Below are 22,228 nucleotides of genomic sequence, written 5' to 3' on the forward strand. Positions count from 1 at the left end.
AATACTCATTAAGCACCTCTGCCATTTCTACTGGTTCCGTACAGATTTTCCCGCCTTCACCTTTTAGCGGCCCTATTCCTTCACGTCTCATCCTTTTACTCTTCACGTATTTATAGAACGCCTGTTTTTGGAGAGAGAATGGATTTAGGGACATGGTGAGGAGCGAGGCAGGTACTTTGTATTAGTCTGATAAAGAGGATTTCTATTATTTGGCCTGTATGCCCTGATCATAAAATGTACATGGGGTAGAAATTGGTCTTGGGTTGGTATTGTATCAGTCACGCCCCCCACCTACCCCTGACCAAACAAGTTTTAATTTACCCCTCTCGTGCTACTTCTCAAGATGAGGATCTACCCTATTCTATCTATTCCATTGCATTTATTTTAGATGTTAATGAATATACTTAATAGCTTGATTTTTCATTGAAAAATATCTTTTTAGTTTATTTATTTCATTGAAATTTTCAATGCACCCGATGACTTGATGGATGAGTATGCTTGGTGCATGTTGTTTGTTGAGATGTACATTGGGTTCTAGTTTTGTTGACTAGTTTTTGCTGAGAAAGCTTATCTTTGTCGGGAAAGTGGTGAGATTGCTGCAGTATATTTATTGCTCCTGAAATCAGTGGAGCCGTTTTGAATGGAAATTTGGGTGAATCCCAATTTATAGTGGATGGACAATGACTAAAGATTTAATGTCACAGCAGATTATTTATACTGTATTGTCCCAACCTTACTAATGGATACAATGTTGAAATATTTTGAAGATTGATATACTGGACAGTGCACTGAGAGGTTCACTAATAGTGTTGTTCTTTTCCTGTTACGCTGACTGCTGTTTCTGGTAGCCATCCTCCTTATTGCATGTGTTTAAGTCTGGAGGTGATTGTTGTTACGGCTGACTGCTAACTTGTAAAATCTGTGCCATGTTATACTCCTCTGTTGCTTTGCATTTCGTGTGAATGGCAGTCACAAGCTCAGATATGGATCTGGATATAAATTGGGTAGGTATGACTACCTGGGGCAATGATAGCTACAGTCCTGTTAGGAACAAAGCCAGAGTTTCTGCAATCATGCAATTTTTTCCAGTACATTCTAATATGGGTCATTAAATACCATGATAGGGTTGGATTGGTTATCATGGTGAAAATGATTGTTACCTGTTGCATTTACTGCACAGGCTGTCTTGTAAAAAGTGATCAGTTGGGTGGGGCATCAAAGGATGATCAGTTTACAGGTCTGTCCCAAGCTTGGGTTGTCATCTGCAGGAATAGAGAGGTAAATACATTTCTTTAAATGGAATCATTTTGCTTTTCTGTGTGGTTTCTCAGGCAATACCTGTTTTTTCCTGATGTCACCTGTGACAAGTCATGTTTTCTAGAAATTGACCAATGTCATTAAGGTTTGATTTCAGCGATTACATTGTGTGGCATTGAAATAATCTCCGAACTAAAACATTAATGATCCAGACATTTTATGAGCGCTAGAAGAAGCACTAGACTGTGTTGTTACTGGGATTTCATTATAGCATAATGGTGGATGTGTGAAGTTTCACTGCCAAAAAAAGGTATTTTCACTTTGATTGCAGTGAAACATGGAAAATTTTTCATTCAGCTGAAGTATGAAAAATAGATAGGTGTTAATACCATTGAAACTCAGCCAAACTGGGGCTTTTATTTCAGCATCTCTCCATGGATGTTAGGGAATTTGGGGAAATAAATAGTGACGTCTTGAGGAGTGTACATATAACCGAGAAGGAGATGCTGGAAGTCTTAAAGCACACCAAGGTAGATAAATCTCTGGGACCTAATGAAGTGTATCCCAGGACACTGTGAGAGGCTAGGGAGGAAATTGCAGGTCCCCTAGCAGAGATATTTGAATCATCAATAGTCACAGGTGAGGTGCCCAAGATTGGAGGGTGGCAAATGTTGTGCCTTTGTTTAAAAAGGGCTGCAGGGAAAAGCCTGGGAACTATAGGCCAGTGAGCCTCACATCTGTGGTGGGTAAGTTGTTGGAAGGTATTTTGAGAGACAGGATCTTTAGGCATTTAGAGACGCAAGGACTGATGAGGGACGGTCAGTATGGCTTTGTGAGTGGAAAATCATGTCTCACAAATTTGATTGCATTTTTTGAAGGGGTAACCAAGAAGGTAGATGAGGGCAGTGCAGTTGATGTTGTCTACATGGACTTTAGCAAGGCCTTTGACAAGGTACCACATAGTAGGTTGTTGCATAAGGTTAAATCACACCGGATCCAGGGTGAGGTAGACAATGGATACAAAATTGGCTTGATAACAGAATGTGGAGATGTCGGCGTTGGACTGGGGTAAACACAGTAAGAAGTCTCACAATACCAGGTTAAAGTCCAACAGGTTTATTTGGTAGCAAAAGCCACTAGCTTTCGGAGCGCTGCTCCTTCGTCAGGTAAGTGGGAGTTCTGTTCACAAACAGGGCATATAAAGACACAAACTCAATTTACAAAATAATGGTTGGAGTGCGAGTCTTTACAGGTAATCAAGTCTTAAAGCTACAGACAATGTGAGTAAAGAGAGGGTTAAGCACAGATTAAAGAGATGTGTATTGTCTCCAGCCGGGACAGTTAGTAAGATTTTGCAAGCCCAGGCAAGTTGTGGGGGTTACAGATAGTGTGACATGAACCCAAGATCCCAGTTGAGGCCGTCCTCATGTGTGCGGAACTTGGCTATCAGTCTTTGCTCAGTGACCCTGCGTTGTCGTGTGTTGTGAAGGCCGCCTTGTAGGACGCTTACTCGAAGATTAGAGGCTGAATGCCTGTGACCGCTGAAGTGTTCCCCAACAGGAAGAGAACACTCTTGCCTGGTGATTGTCAAGCGGTGTTCATTCATCCGTTGTCATAGCGTTTGCATGGTCTACCCAATGCACCATGCCTCGGGACATCCTTTCCTGCAGCGTATCAGGTAGACAACGTTGGCCGAGTTGCAAGAGTATGTACCGTGTACCTGGTGGATGGTGTTTTCACGTGAGATGATGGCATCTGTGTCGATGATCCGGCACGTCTTGCAGAAGTTGCTGTGGCGGGGTTGTGTGGTCTCGTGGTCGCTGTTCTCCTGAAGGCTGGGTAGTTTGCTGCGGACAATGGTCTGTTTGAGGTCGTGCGGTTGTTTGAAGGCAAGAAGTGGGGGTGTGGGGATGGCCTTGGCGAGATGTTCGTCTTCATCAATGACATGTTGAAGGCTCCGGAGAAGATGTCGTAGCTTCTCCGCTCCGGGGAAGTACTGGATGACGAAGGGTACTCTGTCCGACGTGTCCCGTGTTTGTCTTCTGAGGAGGTCGGTGCGGTTTTTCGCTGTGGCACGTCGGAACTGTCGATCGATGAGTCGAGCGCCATATCCTGTTCTTATGAGGGCATCTTTCAGCGTCTGGAGGTGTCTGTTGCGATCCTCCTCATCTGAGCAGATCCTGTGTATATGGAGGGCTTGTCCGTAGGGGATGGCTTCTTTAACGTGTTGAGTGTGGAAGCTGGAGAAGTGGAGCATCGTGAGGTTGTCCGTGGGCTTGCGGTACAGTGAAGTGCTGAGGTGACCGTCCTTGATGGAGATGCGTGCGTCCAAGAATGCAACCGATTCCAGAGAGTAGTCCATGTGAGTCTGATGGTGGGATGGAACTTGTTGATGTCATCATATAGTTGTTTCAGTGATTGTTCACCATGAGTCCAAAGGAAGAAAATATCATCGATGTATCTAGTGTATAGCATCGGTTGAAGGTCCTGTGCGGTGAAGAGGTCTTGTTCGAATCTGTGCATGAAAATGTTGGCATATTGAGGTGCGAATTCGGTCCCCATGGCTGTTCCATGTGTCTGGATGAAGAACTGGTTGTTGAAGGTGAAGACATTGTGGTCCAGGATGAAGCGGATGAGTTGTAAAATTGCATCTGGAGACTGGCAGTTGTTGGCGTTTAATACTGAGGCAGTTGCAGCAATGCCATCGTCGTGGGGGATGCTGGTGTAGAGTGCCGAGACATCCATTGTGACGAGGAGTGCTCCTGGTTCAACTGCTCCATGTGTGCCGAGTTTCTGTAGGAAGTCCGTCGTGTCGCGACAAAAGCTGGGGGTTCTTTGTACAATGGGTTTCAGGATGCCCTCGACATAGCCGGAGAGGTTCTCGCACAGGGTCCCATTGCCCGGTACGATGGGATGGCCGAGTGTGTTTGCCTTGTGTATCTTCGGGAGGCAGTAGAGATCTCCAACGCAGGGAGAATGTGGGATGAGAGCACGGAGGGTGTTCTGAAGATCCGGATCAACGGTCTTGACCAGTCTGTTGTGTTGACAGGTGTGTTCTTTGGTCGGATCTGCGGGTAACAGTCTGTAGTATTCGTCGTTGTTCAGTTGTCGGTACACTTCTTTGCAGTAATCCGTTCTGTTCAGTATGACGATGGCCCCTCCTTTGTCTGCTGGTTTGATAACAATGTTGCGGTTGGTCTTGAGAGCGCGGATGGCGTTGCGTTGTGCTTGGGTGATGTTCGGGGCTGTCTTGTGAGTGCGGCTGATGGATCTGGTGTTGACGCACCTCCTGACGGCTTGGGCATACATGTCAAGTCGATTGCAGCAGCCTTCCGGAGGAGTCCAATTCGACTCTATCCTCTTCGGTTGCTGCACTGCAGATCTCTCTGTCGGCTGTTCCAGTTCATTGGCTGTCTCATTGTGTTCGCTGTTGGCCTCTTGGGTTTGTGGAAGAACTCCCGCAGCCTCATTCGCCTGATGAATTCCTCTGTGTCTGCTGCAAGACTGATGGGGTCTATTTTGATGGGGCAGAAATTGAACCCTCGGCTGAGAACTTCGATTTCATCTGGTTGAAGTGTGTAGTCTGACAAGTTGACAATGGACTTCCCTGCATTGGTACTGTTTTCTACTGTGGTACCGAGGGAGGCTTGGTTGCTGCTGGTGGTGATGCCGAGTTTCTCAAGTTTCCTGTTCTTGGTGTGCATGTAGATGGCGTAGTTCCTTTGTCTCGTCTGCTTGGCAGAGTTTCGCAGCTGGTCTGCGTCCTGAGCGCAAGTTGAGAATATGGACTCTATCTTGGCTTCCAGGTTGCGGCGTTTGCTATAGAGCTGGTGCATGAAGTGGTTGAGGAGTGTGAGGGAGGTGCGACGGCAAAGTCTGTCAGCGTAGTAGAACATAGAACAGTACAGCACAGAACAGGCCCTTCGGCCCACGATGTTGTGCCGAGCTTTATCTGAAACCAAGATCAAGCTATCCCACTCCCTATCTATTTGGTAGGGAAAGTTGGCCGATTGAATAGGTAACTGGCTGTCTGATCGAAGACAGAGGGTGGTGGTCGATGGAAAATTTTCGGATTGGAGGCAGGTTGCTAGCGGAGTGCCGCAGGGATCAGTGCTTGGTCCTCTGCTCTTTGTGATTTTTATTAATGACTTAGAGGAGGGGGCTGAAGGGTGGATCAGTAAATTTGCTGATGACACCAAGATTGGTGGAGTAGTGGATGAGGTGGAGGGCTGTTGTAGGCTGCAAAGAGACATAGATAGGATGCAAAGCTGGGCTGAAAAATGGCAAATGGAGTTTAACCCTGATAAATGTGAGGTGATTCATTTTGGTAGGACAAATTTAAATGTGGATTACAGGGTCAAAGGTAGGGTTCTGAAGACTGTGGGGGAACAGAGAGATCTTGGGGTTCATATCCACAGATCTCTAAAGGTTGCCAGTCAAGTGGATAGAGCTGTGAAGAAGGCCTATAGTGTGTTAGCTTTTATTAACAGGGGGTTGGAGTTTAAGAGCCGTAAGGTTATGCTGCAACTGTACAGGACCTTGGTGAGACCACATTTGGAATATTGTGTGCAGTTCTGGTCACCTCACTATAAGAAGGATGTGGAAGCGCTGGAAAGAGTGCAGAGGAGATTTACCAGGATGCTGCCTGGTTTGGAGGGTAGGTCTTATGAGGAAAGGTTGAGGGAGCTAGGGCTGTTCTCTCTGGAGCGGAGGAGGCTGAGGGGAGACTTAATAGAGGTTTATAAAATGATGAAGGGGATAGATAGAGTGAACGTTCAAAGACTATTTCCTCGGGTGGATGGAGCTATTACAAGGGGGCATAACTATAGGGTTCGTGGTGGGAGATACAGGAAGGATATCAGAGGTAGGTTCTTTACGCAGAGAGTGGTTGGGGTGTGGAATGGACTGCCTGCAGTGATAGTGGAGTCAGACACTTCAGGAACATTTAAGCGGTTATTGGATAGGCACATGGAGCACACCAGGATGATAGGGAGTGGGATAGCTTGATCTTGGTTTCAGATAAAGCTCGGCACAACATCGTGGGCCGAAGGGCCTGTTCTGTGCTGTACTGTTCTATGTTCTATGTTCTATCATCCTGGTGTGCTCCATGTGCCTATCCAATAACCGCTTAAATGTTCCTAAAGTGTCTGACTCCACTATCACTGCAGGCAGTCCATTCCACACTCCATTCCATAGTCTGTGTTATAGGTTGACCTAAGTGGGTTCGTGACCTGTAGCCCTTTCGGTATCTTGTCTGCTTTCATGCATCTTTGTAGAAACTTGATGTCTGTGTCGATATGCGCGATCTTGGAGATCCTCTCCACAAGGATGACGGAAGCCAGAGGGTGGTTGTAGGGTTGTTTTTCAAACTGGAGGCCTGTGTCCAGTGGTGTGCCTCAGGGATCAGTGCTGGGTCCACTGTTATTTGTCATTTATATTAATGATTTGGATGAGAATATAGGAGGCATGGTTAGTAAGTTTGCAGATGACACCAAGATTGGTGGCATAGTGGACAGTGAAGACGGGTATCTCGGATTACAATGGGATCTTGATCAATTGGGCCAGTGGGCTGACGAATGGCAGATGGAGTTTAATTTAGATAAATGCGAAGTGATGCATTTTGGTAGATTGAACCAGGGCAGGACTTACTCAGTTAATGGTAGGGCGTTGGGGAGAGTTACAGAACAAAGAGATATAGGGGTACAGTTCATAGCTCTTTGAAAGTGGAGTCACAGGTGGACAGAGTGGTGAAGAAGGCATTCGGCATGCTTGGTTTCATCGGTCAGAACATTGAATACAGGAGTTGGGATGTCTTGTTGAAGTTGTACAAGACATTGGTAAGGCCACACTTGGAATACCGTGTACAGTTCTGGTCACCCTATTATAGAAAGGATATTATTAAAGTAGAAAAAGTGTAGGAAATATTTATTAGCATGCCTCTGGGACTTGATGGATTGAGTTATAAGGAGAGGCTGGATAGACTGGGACTTTTGTTCTGGAGTGTAGAAGGCTGAGGGGTGATCTTATAGAGGTCTATAAAATAATGAGGGGTATAGATCAGCTAGTCAATATCTTTTCCCAAAGGTAGGGGAGTCTAAAACTAGAGGGCATAGGTTTAAGGTAAGAGGGGAGAGATACAAAATTGTCCGGAGGGGCAATTTTTTTACACACAGGGTGGTGAGTCCAGAGGTAGTAGTAGAAGCGCGTACAATTTTGTCTTTTAAAAAGCATTTAGACATTTACATGGGTATAGAGGGATATGGGCCAAATGTGGGCAATTGGGACTAGCTTAGGGATTTTTTAAAAAAGGGCAGCATGGACAAGTTGGGCCGAAGGGCCTATTCCCATGCTGTAAACCTCTATGACTAAGTGCATCGGTATGGTTCAGTGAAATGTGTTCAGATGTTGTTTCTCATTTGGATTTTTCTTACGACACACAGGCTTTCAGTTGCAAAAAACTGAATTGAAAGGAGGGAATGAAGAGTAATCTTTTGGTGTATGCGATAAAGGAAAAGCACGTTGTGAACACCACTTTGTCAAAGGAACAAAGCTAGATATCACCAGCCAAGAAGGAAGCAGCAGCACTGGCAGGTAAGGGACAGGAACTTATGGAACACTTGAGGCTTCAGTTGGAGTATTGTATACAATTCTGGACAGGCAACAGGATAGTAATGAATATAATTTTTTTAATTAAAAAAATGAATAGAAAATGCAATATCGTCTTAGTGTTGTCAAAACAAACAAAGAACAAAGAACAATACAGCACAGGAACAGGCCCTTCGGCCCTCCAAGCCCGTGCCGCTCCCTGGTCCAAACTAGAACATTCTTTTGTATCCCTCCATTCCCACTCCGTTCATATGGCTGTCTAGATAAGTCTTAAACGTTCCCAGTGTGTCCGCCTCCACCACCTTGCCTGGCAGCGCATTCCAGGCCCTCACCACCCTCTGTGTAAAATATGTCCTTCTGATATCTGTGTTAAACCTCCCCCCCCCCCCCCCCCCTCACCTTGAACCTATGACCCCTCGTGAACGTCACCACCGACCTGGGGAAAAGCTTCCCACCGTTCACCCTATCTATGCCTTTTATTATTTTATACACCTCTATTAAGTCTCCCCTCATCCTCCGTCTTTCCAGTGGGAACAACCCCAGTTTACCCAATCTCTCCTCATAACTAAGCCCCTCCATACCAGGCAACATCCTGGTAAACCTCCTCTGTACTCTCTCCAAAGCCTCCACGTCTTTCTGGTAGTGTGGCGACCAGAACTGGGCGCAGTATTCCAAATGTGGCCGAACCAATGTTCTATACAACTGCAACATCAGACCCCAACTTTTATACTCTATGCCCCGTCCTATAAAGGCAAGCATGCCATATGCCTTCTTCACCACCTTCTCCACCTGTGATGTCACCTTCAAGGATCTGTGGACTTGCACACCAAGGTCCCTCTGAGTATCTACACCCTTTGGAGGTTGTCCCCCTCCACAATAGGTATATTGTTTTGGATTCTGTGGAGGGGGATGACCCTCCAGGGGTAAGCCACGAGGACCAGATCGCCTCCACGGAGACAGGCTCAGGGGTCCGGAAGGGAAAGAAGGGGTTTAGGAGAGCGATAGTTGTGGGGGACGCAATGGTTAGAGGCACGGACAGGCGGTTCTGTGGGAGTGAACGAGAATCCATGATGGTAGTCTGCCTCCCTGGTGCCGGGGTACTGGATGTCTCCGAGAGGGTAGGAAGCATATTTAAAAAGGAAGGTAGTCAAACTGATGTGATTGTACACATTGGTGGAAATGATGTAGGTAGGAAGAGCAGGGGGGTCATACGAGAGAAATTCAGGGAGTTGGGTGCTAGGCTAAAAAGTAAGACCTCCAGGGTAGCAATCTCTGGACTGCTCCCGGTGTCTAGTGCAAGTGAGGCTCGGAACAGGGAGATTCTACAGTTGAACGCGTGGCTAAAGGACTGGTGCAAGAGGGAGGGTTTTAAATTCATAGATAACTGGGAAATCTTCAAGTCAGGATGGCAACTGTACAGAAAGGATGGGTTACACCTTAACTGGAAGGGAGCAAATATCCTGGCTGGGGGTTTTGCTAGAGTGTTTCGGCAGGATTTAAACTAGTGTGGCAGGGGGGTGGGGAACAAAACAGGAGGTCAGTAAATACTGAGGCTGGGGTTGAGCTGGGGGCCAGGGCAAGGCTAGCTAAGGAGAGGACCTCTCGGGGACAAAGGAGGGCATTTATGCTTAGAACCCAAGGGAATAGGGGAAATCCTAAATGAATACTTTGCATCGGTATTCACGAAGGAGAGGGGCGTGTTAACCGGGAGTGTCTCGGAGGGAGGTGTTGACCCGTTAGAGAAAATCTCCATTACAAGAGAGGAAGTGTTAGGTTTTTTAGGGAACATTAAAACTGACAAAGCCCCAGGGCCTGATGGCATCTATTCTCGACTGCTCAGGGAGACGAGAGGTGAAATTGCTGGGCCTCTGACAGAAATCTTTGTCACTTCTTTGGACACGGGTGAGGTCCCTGAGGATTGGAGGATAGCGAATGTGGTCCCGTTGTTTAAGAAGGGTAGCAGGGATAACCCAGGAAATTATAGGCCGGTGAGCTTGACGTCCGTGGTGGGGAAGTTGTTGGAGAGGATTCTTAGAGGCAGGATGTATGTGCATTTAGAACGAAACAATCTCATTAGTGACAGACAGCATGGTTTTGTAAGAGGGAGGTCGTGCCTTACAAATTTGGTGGAGTTTTTTGAGGAAGTGACAAAAACGGTTGATGAAGGAAGGGCCGTGGATGTCGTCTATATGGATTTCAGTAAGGCATTTGACAAAGTCCCACATAGCAGGTTGGTTAAGAAGGTTAAGGCTCATGGGATACAAGGAGAAGTGGCTAGATGGGTGGAGAACTGGCTTGGCCATAGGAGACAGAGGGTAGTGGTCGAAGGGTCTTTTTCCGGCTGGAGGTCTGTGACCAGTGGTGTTTCGCAGGGCTCTGTACTGGGACCTCTGCTATTTGTGATATATATAAATGATTTGGAAGAAGGTGTAACTGGTGTAATCAGCAAGTTTGCGGATGACACGAAGATGGCTGGAATTGCGGATAGCGAAGAGCATTGTTGGGCAATACAGCAGGATATAGATAGGCTGGAAAATTGGGCGGAGAGGTGGCAGATGGAGTTTAATCCGGATAAATGCGAAGTGATGCATTTTGGAAGAAATAATGTAGGGAGGAGTTATACAATAAATGGCAGAGTCATCAGGAGTATAGAAACACAGAGGGACCTAGGTGTGCAAGTCCACAAATCCTTGAAGGTGGCAACACAGGTGGAGAAGGTGGTGAAGAAGGCATATGGTATGCTTGCCTTTATAGGACGGGGTATAGAGAATAAAAGCTGGAGTCTGATGATGCAGCTGTATAGAACGCTGGTTAGGCCACATTTGGAGTACTGCGTCCAGTTCTGGTCGCCGCACTACCAGAAGGACGTGGAGGCATTGGAGAGAGTGCAGAGAAGGTTTACCAGGATGTTGCCTGGTATGGAGGGTCTTAGCTATGAGGAGAGATTGGGTAGACTGGGGTTGTTCTCCTTGGAAAGACGGAGAATGAGGGGAGATCTAATAGAGGTATACAAGATTATGAAGGGTATAGATAGGGTGAACAGTGGGAAGCTTTTTCCCAGGTCGGAGGTGACGATCACGAGGGGTCACGGGCTCAAGCTGAGAGGGGCGAAGTATAACTCAGACATCAGAGGGACGTTTTTTACACAGAGGGTGGTGGGGGCCTGGAATGCGCTGCCAAGTAGGGTGGTGGAGGCAGGCACGCTGACATCGTTTAAGACTTACCTGGATAGTCACATGAGCAGCCTGGGAATGGAGGGATACAAACGATTGGTCTAGTTGGACCAAGGAGCGGCACAGGCTTGGAGGGCCGAAGGGCCTGTTTCCTGTGCTGTACTGTTCTTTGTTCTTTATGGTTCTGCCATTTATCGTATAGCTCCTCCCTACATTATTTCTACCAAAATGCATCACTTCGCATTTATCAGGATTGAACTCCATCTGTCATTTCTTTGCCCAAATTTCCAGCCTATCTATATCCTTCTGTAGCCTCTGACAATGCTCCTCACTATCTGCAAGTCCAGCCATTTTCGTGTCGTCCGCAAACTTACTGATCACCCCAGTTACACCTTCTTCCAGATCGTTTATATAAATCACAAACAGCAGAGGTCCCAATACAGAGCCCTGCGCCCTGCGGAACACCACTAGTCACAGGCCTCCAGCCGGAAAAAGACCCTTCCACTACCACCCTCTGTCTTCTGTGACCAAGCCAGTTCTCTACCCATCTAGCCACCTCCCCCTTTATCCCATGAGATCCAACCTTTTTCACCAGCCTACCATGAGGGACTTTGTCAAACGCTTTACTAAAGTTCATATAGACGACATCCACGGCCCTTCCCTCGTCAACCATTCTAGTCACTTCTTCAAAAAACTCCACCAGGTTAGTGAGGCATGACCTCCCTCTCACAAAACCATGCTGACTATCGTTAATGAGTTTATTCCTTTCTAAATGTGCATACATCCTATCTCTAAGAATCTTCTCCAACAACTTCCCCACCACGGATGTCAAGCTCATTGGCCTATAATTACCTGGGTTATCCTTCCTACCCTTCTTAAATAACGGGACCACATTAGCTATCCTCCAATCCTCTGGGACCTCACCTGCGTCCAGTGACGAGACAAAGATTTGCGTCAGAGGCCCAGCGATTTCATCTCTCGTCTCCCTGAGCAGCCTTGGATAGATTCCATCAGGCCCTGGGGATTTGTCAGTCTTTATATTCTCTAACAAACCTAACACTTCCTCCCTTGTAATGGAGATTTTCTCCAACGGTTCAACACTCCCCTCCGAGACACTCCCAGTCAACACATCCCTCGCCTTTGTGAATACCGACGCAAAGTATTCATTTAGGATTTCCCCTACTTCTTTGGGCTCCAAGCATAATTCCCCACTTTTGTCCCTGAGAGGTCCGATTTTTTCCCTGACAACCCTTTTGTTCCTAACGTATGAATAAAATGCCTTGGGATTCTCCTTAATCCTGTCTGCCAAGGACATTTCATGACTCCTTTTTGCCCTTCTAATTCCCCGTTTGAGTTCTTTCCTACTTTCTTTGTACTCCTCCAGAGCTCCCTCTGTTTTTAGCTGCAAGGATAAGGGCTTACAGTCATGAAGAAAGACTTGTGTTTTTGGAGCTTTTTTCCAGGTCTACATTATTAGTTGTATCAATTGAGGTTCAGTTCATAGAGGTGGAAGATATTTATTGGATGGCTGTTTGGGCACGCAATGAAGGGTGCAGGAGGGCATACCAGGTGCAACACCAGACCTATCTAAAAATTAGGTGTCAACCTGATGAAACTACAACACAGGACTACTTGCATGGCCAACAGCATAAGCAGCAAATAATAAACAGAGCGAAGCAATTTCACAACCAATGGATCAGATCTAAGCTCTGCAGTCCTGCCACATCCAGTCGTGAATGGTGGTGGGCAATTAAACAACTCACTGAAGGAGGAGACTTCACAAATATCCCCATCCTCAGTGATGGAGGAGCCCAGCACATCTGTGCAAAAAATAAGGCTGAAGCATTTGCAGCAATCTTCAGCCGAAGGTGCCGAGTAGATGATCTATCCCGGCATGCTCTGGAGGTCCCAGCAGCACAGATGTCAGTCTTCAGTTGATTCGATTCACTCCATGTGATATCAAGAAAAGCTGAATGCACTGGATACTGCAAAGGCAATATTCCAGCAGTAATCCTAAAGATTTGAGTTTCAGAACTTGCCATGGCCCTAGCCAAGATATTACAGCACAGCTACAACACTGGCATCTACCTTACAATGTGGGTAGTTGCCCAGGTATGTCTTGTACCCAAAAATCAGGACAAATCCAACCTGGACAGTTACCACCCCATCAGTCTATTCTCGATCATCAATAAAGTGATAGAAAGGATCATCAAGAGTGCTATCGAGCGGCACCTACTCAGCAATAACCTGCTCATGGAAGCTCAGCTTGGGTTCTGTCAGGGCCAGTCAGCTCTTGACCTCATTACAGCCTTGATTCAAACATGAACAAAAGAGATGACTGTCAGAGGTGAGGTGAGAGTGACTGACCTTGACATTAAGGCAGCATTTGACAGAGTGTGGCATCAAGGAGCCCCAGCAAAACTGGAGCCTGGAAATCAGTGTGCCAGGTATAATTGCTAGTTACAGTCATACCTGGCACAAAGGAAGATGATTGGAAGGTCAATAATCTCAGCTCCAGGACATCACTGTAGGTGTTCCTCAGGGTAGAGTCCTAAGCCCAACCATCTTCAGCTGTTTCATCATTGACTCCCTTCCAACATAAAGATCATAAGTGGGGATGTTTGCAGATGACTGTACAATGTTCAACACCATTCAGGACTCTTCAGATACTGAAGCAGTTCATGTCCAAATGCAGCAAGACCTGGACAATATCCAGGCTTTGGATGACATGTGGCAAGTAACATTCGCGCCACATGGGTGCCAGGCAATGATCATCTCCAGCGCTGCCTGGGAGGATGGTAGAGGCGGATTGCCTCACATCCTTTAAAAAGTATCTGGATGAACACTTGGCACATCATAACATTCAGGGCTATGGGCCAAGTGCTGGCAGATGGGATTAGGTGGGAGTTCAAGTGTTTCTAATGTGTCGGTGTGGACTCGATGGGACAAAGGGCCTTTGCTGCACTGTATGGTTCTATGATTCTATGATCTCCAACAAGAGAGGACCTAACCATTGTCCCTTAACATTCAATGACATTACCATCACTGAATCCCCCACTATCAACATCCTGGGGGTTACCATTGTCCAGACACTGAATTGGACTAGCCATATAAATACTGTGGCTACCAAAGCAGGTCAAAGGCTAGGAATCCTGCAACGGGTAACTCACCTCCTGACCACACCCCCACCCCCCCAAAGTCTCTTCACCATTATAAGGCAAAAAACAGGAGTGTAATGGAATACCCTCCACCTGTCTAGATGGGTGCAGCTCCAACAACACTCAAGAAGCTCGACACCATCCAGACAAAGCAGCCCACTTGATTGCTATCCCTTCTATGAATGTTCAATCTCTTGCCACCGATGAACAATGGCAGCTGTGTACCATCTACAAGACGCACTCCAGGAACTCACCAAGGTTCCTTAGGCAGCACCTTCCAAACACTCGACTATTCCCATCTAGAAAGACATGAGCATCAGATACTTGGGAACACCACTACCTGGAGTTCTCTTCCAAGTCACTCACAATTCTGACTTGGAAATATATCGCTGATCCTACACTGTCACTGGGTCAAAATCCTGGAATTTTATCCCGAACAGCACAATGGATATACCTACACCTCGGGGACTTCAGATGTTCGAGTAGGCAGCTCACCACCAACCCTGATGGGCAACTAGGGATGGGCAATAAATGCTGACATAGCCAGCGATGCCCACATCTTGTAAATAATAAAAAAACATAAAGCGACACTGACTGACATAGAAGTATAGTGAAGTCAGGAGACACTATCTATCTGTGATGTTTCAATGAGTAATCACAGAATAGTTACAACATAGGAGGCCGTTCGGCTGTAATATCTGCGCATGCTCTCTTTGATTTGGTGTGATTTGATCCGAATAAACAATTCACCTAATCCATTCCCTCCACCTTCTCCCTATAACCCTACACATTCATCCTTCACAGATAACAGTCTCATCTTTTTTGAATGCCTCGATTTAATCTACCACCACCACACTTCCAGGTAGTGTGTTCTAGACTCCAACTGCTCGCTGTTTGAAAAATTTTCCTCATGTTGCTTTTGCTTCTTTTAAATCACTTAAATCACTTTAAATCTGTGCTGCTCATTGTCAATCCTTCCTCAAGTAGGACTAATGTGTGGGACCATCAACTCAAGCAGTGGTACAACAGAGTAGTGCTAAAATGCATTGTCGGCTCAGATGTTGCAGTAGCAATGACAGTAAATGTCACGTTCACTAACTATTGTTACACCTCTCAAACTGAGAGTAACCTCTGGCATGCTCTCGTGCAATTAAACACACAAACCAGAAGTTATAGTCAGTGGTTCTACCCTTCTCCAGAGATTGAGGTCTCCCAGATTGCAATCAACTGGAAAACAGTGAACCGATGAGAATTTCCAAATGAATCTATTCCAAATAGAGAGTGGCTCTAGTTTCTCCCTTTACCAACTGTTTATTAGAAGTGCAACATACATGAGCTCCTTTGCTTATAGTGGAGAAGGTTTTGATGTCCAACCTACTCTTGCTATTTGATTTGGCAGCCCCTAGATACTGGCTTAGGATATATCACATTTTCTCCTCTTAAATTGGACCTCATCCTCCTACCTTTGTGCAGCAGACATTAAAAAAAAACCTACATGACAGTACATCTTCAATATGACCAAAAATGTAGCCGCTGTGACTCTCAAGTACCTTTACCTGGATATAAATTTCTGACTGGATGGTAGTTTTTGCTGTTGTAAGATGTTTGTTATTTCCTTGTTATCAATCATGTTAACACCTGCCTTTTTGTTTGATGTTTTTTTCAGGCTCCTAATCAGACAAATAAAACTGCTGCAAATAGCATTTTTGCTTACTGGGAGTATGCTTAGGCCTAGGCACCATTCTGTCTAACACTTTGAGCTGCCATTTATTTAATAACTCTTCAGGCAATGCCTTTAAGGCTATTTCCCTGGTTCCCACTCTGAACTAAATCAAGCCTCCCAGGTAATGATGCAGGACTATTTAAATTTTCATTATAATGGGTTGAGGAGGTGGACTGACTGAGATACTGTAGGTTGGAAAAAACCTAACAAGCTATTGATTATCTCCCTACAGTCATAATAAAGAATAAAGGCACGGTAGCACAGTGGTTAGCACTGCTGCTTCACAGCTCCAGGGACCTGGGTTCGATTCCCGGCTTGGGTCACTGTCTGTGTGGAGTTTGCACATTCTCCTCGTGTCTGCGTGGGTTTCCTCCGGGTGCTCCGGTTTCCTCCCACAGTCCAACGATGTGCGGGTTAGGTTGATTGGCCATGCTAAAATTGCCCCTTAGTGTCCTGAGGTGCGTAGATTAGAGGGATTAGCGGGTAAATGTGTAGGGATATGGGAGTAGGGCCTGGGTGGGATTGTGTTCGGTGCAGACTTGATGGGCCGAATGGCCTGTTTCTGCACTGTAGGGTTTCTATGATTTATTCATTCAGTAGGCCAGTATTTATTGCCCATTCCTAAATACCCTTGAGAAGCTGGTAGCGAGTCACCAGCTTAATAGGCTACAGTCCCTGCGGTATAGGTTCACCCACAGTGCTGTTAGGGAAGGAGTTCCTAGGTTTTGACCCAGTGACATTGAAGGAATGGCGATAAAGTCCAAATCAGGATGGTGTGTGATTTGGAAGTGAACTTGCAGGTGGTGATGCTCCCATGCTTCTGTGGCCATTGTCCTTCTAGCGGGTAGAAGTTTAGGGTTTGGAAGATGCTGCTGAAGGAGCCTCGGTGAGTTCCTGCAGTGCATCTTGTAGATTATACTTATTACTGCCATTATGTGTCGGTGGTAGATGGAGTACTAATCAAGGAGGCTGCTTTGTCCTGAATGGTGTCAAGCTTCGTGATTGTTATTGGATCTGAAGTCATCCAGGCAAAGGGAGAGTATTCCATCGCGCTCCTGATTTGTGCCTTGGATATGGTGGATTGGCTTTGGGAAGGGCCTAGACTCTATGGTGAGAACTCTTTCAATAATGTCCTGGGACTGAGATGATTGATCTCCAATAACCACAGCCATCTTTCTTTGTGCTAGGTATGACTCCAAGCAGTGAGGAGTTTTTCCCTTGATTTCCATTGACTCTAGTTTTGCTTGGGCTCCTTGATGCTACACTTGGTCAAATGCTGCCTTGATGTCAAGGGTAGTCATTCTCACCTCACCTACATCTCTCCTCTTGACGTCAGTGATCATGTGACTGACTGTGAGCTTTCCCCGATATACAGTTGGTCACAGGTATATTTCAGACTCTAGAGAATGACACAATCCCCTCTTTGTTTACCTTCTACAGGTTTTACTTTTAAATTATGATTCAAGCATTTTACTGTGATCTTTACTGAATAACCCTGATCAAACATGCTGTGTGAGTGTACATATAATCTTCAGTGTCTGTTTAATGTTGATGGAGGATAGGTAAGATGTGAGTAGATGGTGGTACTTTACTAGACTGCAATAGATGCTTTCAGGTGAATGTATAGGACCTATTATCAAGCAAGAATGAGGTCATTGACAATTTCATAAAATAAGTATAATAAAGTCATTGAAATAATTAAATCTCTACAGGGTTCTTAGATTAAATAAAATATATCCCAAACTTGAAAGGAAATGAGAGAAATCCGAATGATGCCAGTCAAAACTGCTATCTTGGAATTTCTTGAGAATTTTATGCAACGTTTTTAGAGACGGTGACTAAGTCAGTGGACAAGGACATGCAATGTAATTTCCTTTTATTTTCTGAATAAGAAGATTAACAGTAAAAGTAATGATGGATTTGTAATCATTGCTCGTCATTACAAGTGCAATCCTTCTTCGAAAAGAATCCAGCCACAAGTGTGCAACATTTGGAAAAATATTTTTAAATTTTAACAAATGTTTTTAGTAAATTAGAGCAAAACATAAATTCAGGAATGTGCTGAATTAATTGGTAAACTATCCTACCGGTTGGGGAATTAGCTAAAGAATTTTCACACAAAATTATTTAGCAAGTTTAGATCTATTTCATTTAAGTCACGGTCTTGCTCGAGTTGTATACCAATACTCTGTACCATAGAACTAAAGGATAGACACAAGAAGCTGTGAAGTTTTTCTCCAACTTCTCCAAAGTGTTTTGTCTTTTATCATTTATCCTATAATCAGGTCAGCCACTGAGTTTCATCATCAGTATAACCCTAGTATTCTGTATGTTTCTGGAACCACATTAAATGCAATGCAAATGCAGTTGCACAGACTCCTGGCTTGCCCACTTCTGACAGCATTCATACCTTATGCCTGCACAAAGCTTAAAATTTAAATTGGCCTGTCTCAGGCCTTTATTAATGTCGCTTAGCAATGTATTTTAAGTCCCTTCACAATAGGCATAATGCATGGAAATAATTCATGCGGCCAAGGCAAGGAAAAGGGAATTCAACACAACAGTAACTTTTCCACTTGGCCCTGTTCCTTCAGATTTTAAAGTGGCCCAGAAGAACTGACTGACCAAAGGTAATTTAGAATGTGTAACAGAGTGGGCATAACTGCTATGTACCTGGACCTGACAATAACATGCATACAGGTAATAGCCCTGCATTTAATATATTCAGAATGAAAGTTTATTATAGAAGGCAAGAGCCTAGATCTTTCCTTTGAGGTATGAACACTGTTGGTTGTGGGAAGCACAGCAAGAAGTCTAACAACACCAGGTTAAAGTCCAACAGGTTATTTGGTAGCAAACGCCACTAGCTTTCAGAGCGCTGCTCCTTCGTCAGGTGGAGTGGGAGATCTGCTCACAAACAGGGCACAGAGACACAAACCGGTTTTGTGTCTCTGTGCCCTGTTTATGAACAGATCTCCCACTCCACCTGATGAAGGAGCAGCACGCTCTGAAAGCTAGTGGCGTTTGCTACCAAATAACCTGTTGGACTTTAACCTGGTGTTGTGAGACTTCTTACTGTGTTTACCCCAGTCCAACGCCGGCATCTCCACATCATGACTACGGTTGTGGGAAGGTCAGGAGTCTGTCCAACTGCAATAGTGCTGAACCCACCACACTCAAGCTTCTGGAGGCAATCTAAGTAGAATATTTTGGGCAACCTCCCCAAATTGTTAACATCTTTAGAAGCTTATTCATTAAGGAGTGAGAGAGGGTACGTTGGGATCAGACATCTATAGAAGTTTAAAGTCTGGTTACTGTTAACCAATATTGCTGTCAGCTGGAGTTTATGAGACAATGTCATGCTTCTGCTGAAGAGTAATAAATGCTCAGAGGTAGCAGTAGTTGAAGTGCTGCCGGCTAATTCGGGTAAGGCAGAAGAGGGTGACCCTGATTGAGACAGCATCGAAGATCTCAAATGTGCTCAAATAGCCAATGGAAGCAGATGCTAAAACATTCAGAGACAACAACTTGGTAATAATGCAAGATGTTTAATGATTTTAAACGGTTGGGTAAGAGGAACGAGCTTACTTCCAAAATCGTACTGCACAAAATATAACAACGGGGTTTGTGGTATTGAACTAGGAAGAGATGGTCAGTTCAAGTCCTACCATGGCAAATTAAATATATAGTAATTTGTGACCTAATGTCAGACAAAACTATGATTAAAGATGCTGGTTGTTGTGAAACTCATCTCTAACTGCTTTACTTTGAATGCCTTTCAAAGTGAGTGAGCACCACCAACCTTAAAACCAGAAAATGATGGAAATACTCAACATATCTGACAGCAACTGTAAAGAGGGAAACGTTTTGGGCCAGGGAGCTTTCTTTAGAACGCTATCATGATTTTGTGGATGTAGATTGTTATGGCCTTCTAGCATTACCGACCCCCCCAAGATCAAATTTAAAAACACCCCTTTAGTATTGAACTGCTTCAATAGTTGACCATTAATGCTTAGGAAGTATTATGGGTTTTTAGTAACATTGGATGCATGCCAACCCACTGACACCCTTATGTATGTATTTCTTGGTGCATGCAGCTGTCATGGCCCTTATTATGGTCTTCCTACTGACGTGGGTTAGAGCGGGTGTCAGCTGCAGGTTTGCCTTGACATTTTGTTTTCCTTTCTTCTCCAGTTACACCCTGCATTACCATTTGTCCGAGATCATAGAGCACATAAATGAATTCTGTTCTTCAGCAACCCATCTCTAATATTATTCTTCTTTCCTAGATGCGATATATCAAGAGGAAACAGAAAAGGAACCACAGCTACCTGGCCCACTTGCTTCCAACTTGCTAGCACTTTATCACACCCCCTTCCTGCTGAACCATCCACCCGAAGGGCAATAGACAGTGAACAGAGGTACATTTATAGAATAATGATGGTGCGTGAGTGAACAGGAGGAGCTGGGGGTGGAAGATAAAGAGAAAGATATTGTAAAATGAAGGGTCAGGACATGTATCCACTGCTGAAATGTTTTTGAACACAAATCTCAAAGATGCTGTTTTTAAAAATTAGAACTCAAGTATTTGTGCAAACACTGCTGGAAGAATTTTACAGCCCCTGCTGCCATGGGATTTTCTGGTCCTTTCAAAGTTCATGGACTTCTGAACGACTCACTTCATTTTATAGCAAAATCCCTGCCACGGCACGGCTCTAAATTCTGCTCTGGGTCTCTAAGGATGTGTAACAGATTGCACGTCAATTGGAGGAGTTCACTACCTGCATCTATGGAAGCATGATGGGTGCATTCACAGCACCAGGCAAGCTGCTGAAGCTTTATGTGCCAGTTTGGTGAAGAGAGAATGCAGAGCCAAGGCCCAGTGGATTGGAATGGATAGAAATATGGCCTTGATGTTGCTGCCTCACTAACCAACAGCAAGTGCATGATTTCCCACCTCTGGTGTCTACGTACTTGTAGATAGGCAGCAGCAACAGTCTACCTCTGTAGGACAATAATAGTGGCAGTCTGCAGCATTTCCATCTCGGGACTTTGCACAGTTGCTGCATGATCTGATGAGTGTTTTGAGCATTTTTGGTTTTGTTTTACAACAAAGCTGCAACCAAAAGCTGTCTTAGGTCCAAGAATCTCCTTTCACAGTGCAAGAATTTATACACACACATGTAAAATCTGGAAAGAACACTAGACTAGATTGATGAGGTCAAATGTCACACATTGCACCAAGTGGAATCACATTGGGAAGAAATATGAGCTGCACACATTGGGACAAATTTATTTTTATTAATTAATTTATGGGACATAGGCTTCATTGGCTAGGTCAGCATTTATTGCTCATCCCTAATTGCCCTTCAGAAAGCAGTGGTGAACTGCCTTCTTGAACCACTGCAGTCCGTGTGGTGTAGATATACCTATAATGCCATTAGGGAAGGAGTTCCATGATTTTGATCCAGCGACAGTGAAGAAACAACGATATATTCGGGATGTTGGGATGATGAGTGACTTGGAAGGAAATTTCCAGCTGATGGTGTTTCCGGGGGGAGGGGGAGCTGCATTGCTGCCTCAGAGCACCAGGGAGCTGAGCTCAATTCCACCCTGGGTGGAGTTGCATGTTCTCCCCGTGTCTGTGTGGGTTTTCTCCAGGTGTTCCGGTTTCCTCCCAGAGCCCAAGGATGTGCAGATTAGGTGGATTGGCCATGCTAAATTGCCCCTTAAATGTGTAGGTTGGGGTGATAAGCGGGGTAAATGCCTGGGGTTTTGCAGATTGGGGTAGGTAATGGCTGGGTGCGATGCTCTTTCGGAGAGTCAGTGCAGACTCGATGGGCTGAATGACCACCTCCTATGATTCTGTGTCTGCTGACCTTGTCCTTCTAGATGGTCGTGGTAGTGGCTTTGGAAGGTGCTGTCTTAGGAGCCTTGGTGAGTTGCTGCAGTGCATCTTGTAGATGATACACATTGCTGCTACTGTTCATCGATGGTGGAAGGAGTGAATATTTGTGGATGAGGTGCCAATGAAGTGGGCTGCTTTGCCCTGGGGAATACAATCTTTTTGAGTATTGTTGGAGCTGGATTCTTCCAGACAAGTTGAGACTATTCCATCACACTCCTGAATTGTGCTTTGTAGATGGTGAACAGGCTTTGGGGGTCATGAGGTGAGGTACACGCCACGGGATTCATAGCTTCTCAGCTGCTCTTGTAGCCACAGTGTTTATATGGCTAGTCCAGTTCAGTTTTTAGTCAATGGTAACACCTATGATGTTGAAAATAGGAGAATCAGTGATGGTAATGTCATT

The 22,228-nt window shown here is 45.2% G+C and overlaps 1 protein-coding gene across 2 annotated transcripts in view; it reads left to right on the forward strand.

The window, feature by feature from the left end:
• The window catches only part of LOC144482885 (sodium/hydrogen exchanger 9B2-like), a 142,935-nt gene that overhangs the window by 30,619 nt on the left and 90,088 nt on the right, over window positions 1-22,228 (forward strand). Inside the window, exons 2-3 of one of the 2 annotated variants that reach the window (XM_078201806.1) lie at window positions 7,698-7,848; window positions 20,207-20,338. Coding sequence is in view for 1 of the 2 variants with exons in the window: in XM_078201763.1 (XP_078057889.1) it covers window positions 20,207-20,338 (132 nt within the window). In the remaining variant the exon portion in view is untranslated. The remainder of the gene's footprint in view (window positions 1-7,697; window positions 7,849-20,206; window positions 20,339-22,228) is intronic. The other variant, XM_078201763.1, reaches the window with a different exon arrangement.

The sequence above is a fragment of the Mustelus asterias genome, chromosome 1, assembly GCF_964213995.1.
Source record: "Mustelus asterias chromosome 1, sMusAst1.hap1.1, whole genome shotgun sequence".
Lineage (NCBI taxonomy): Eukaryota > Metazoa > Chordata > Chondrichthyes > Carcharhiniformes > Triakidae > Mustelus > Mustelus asterias.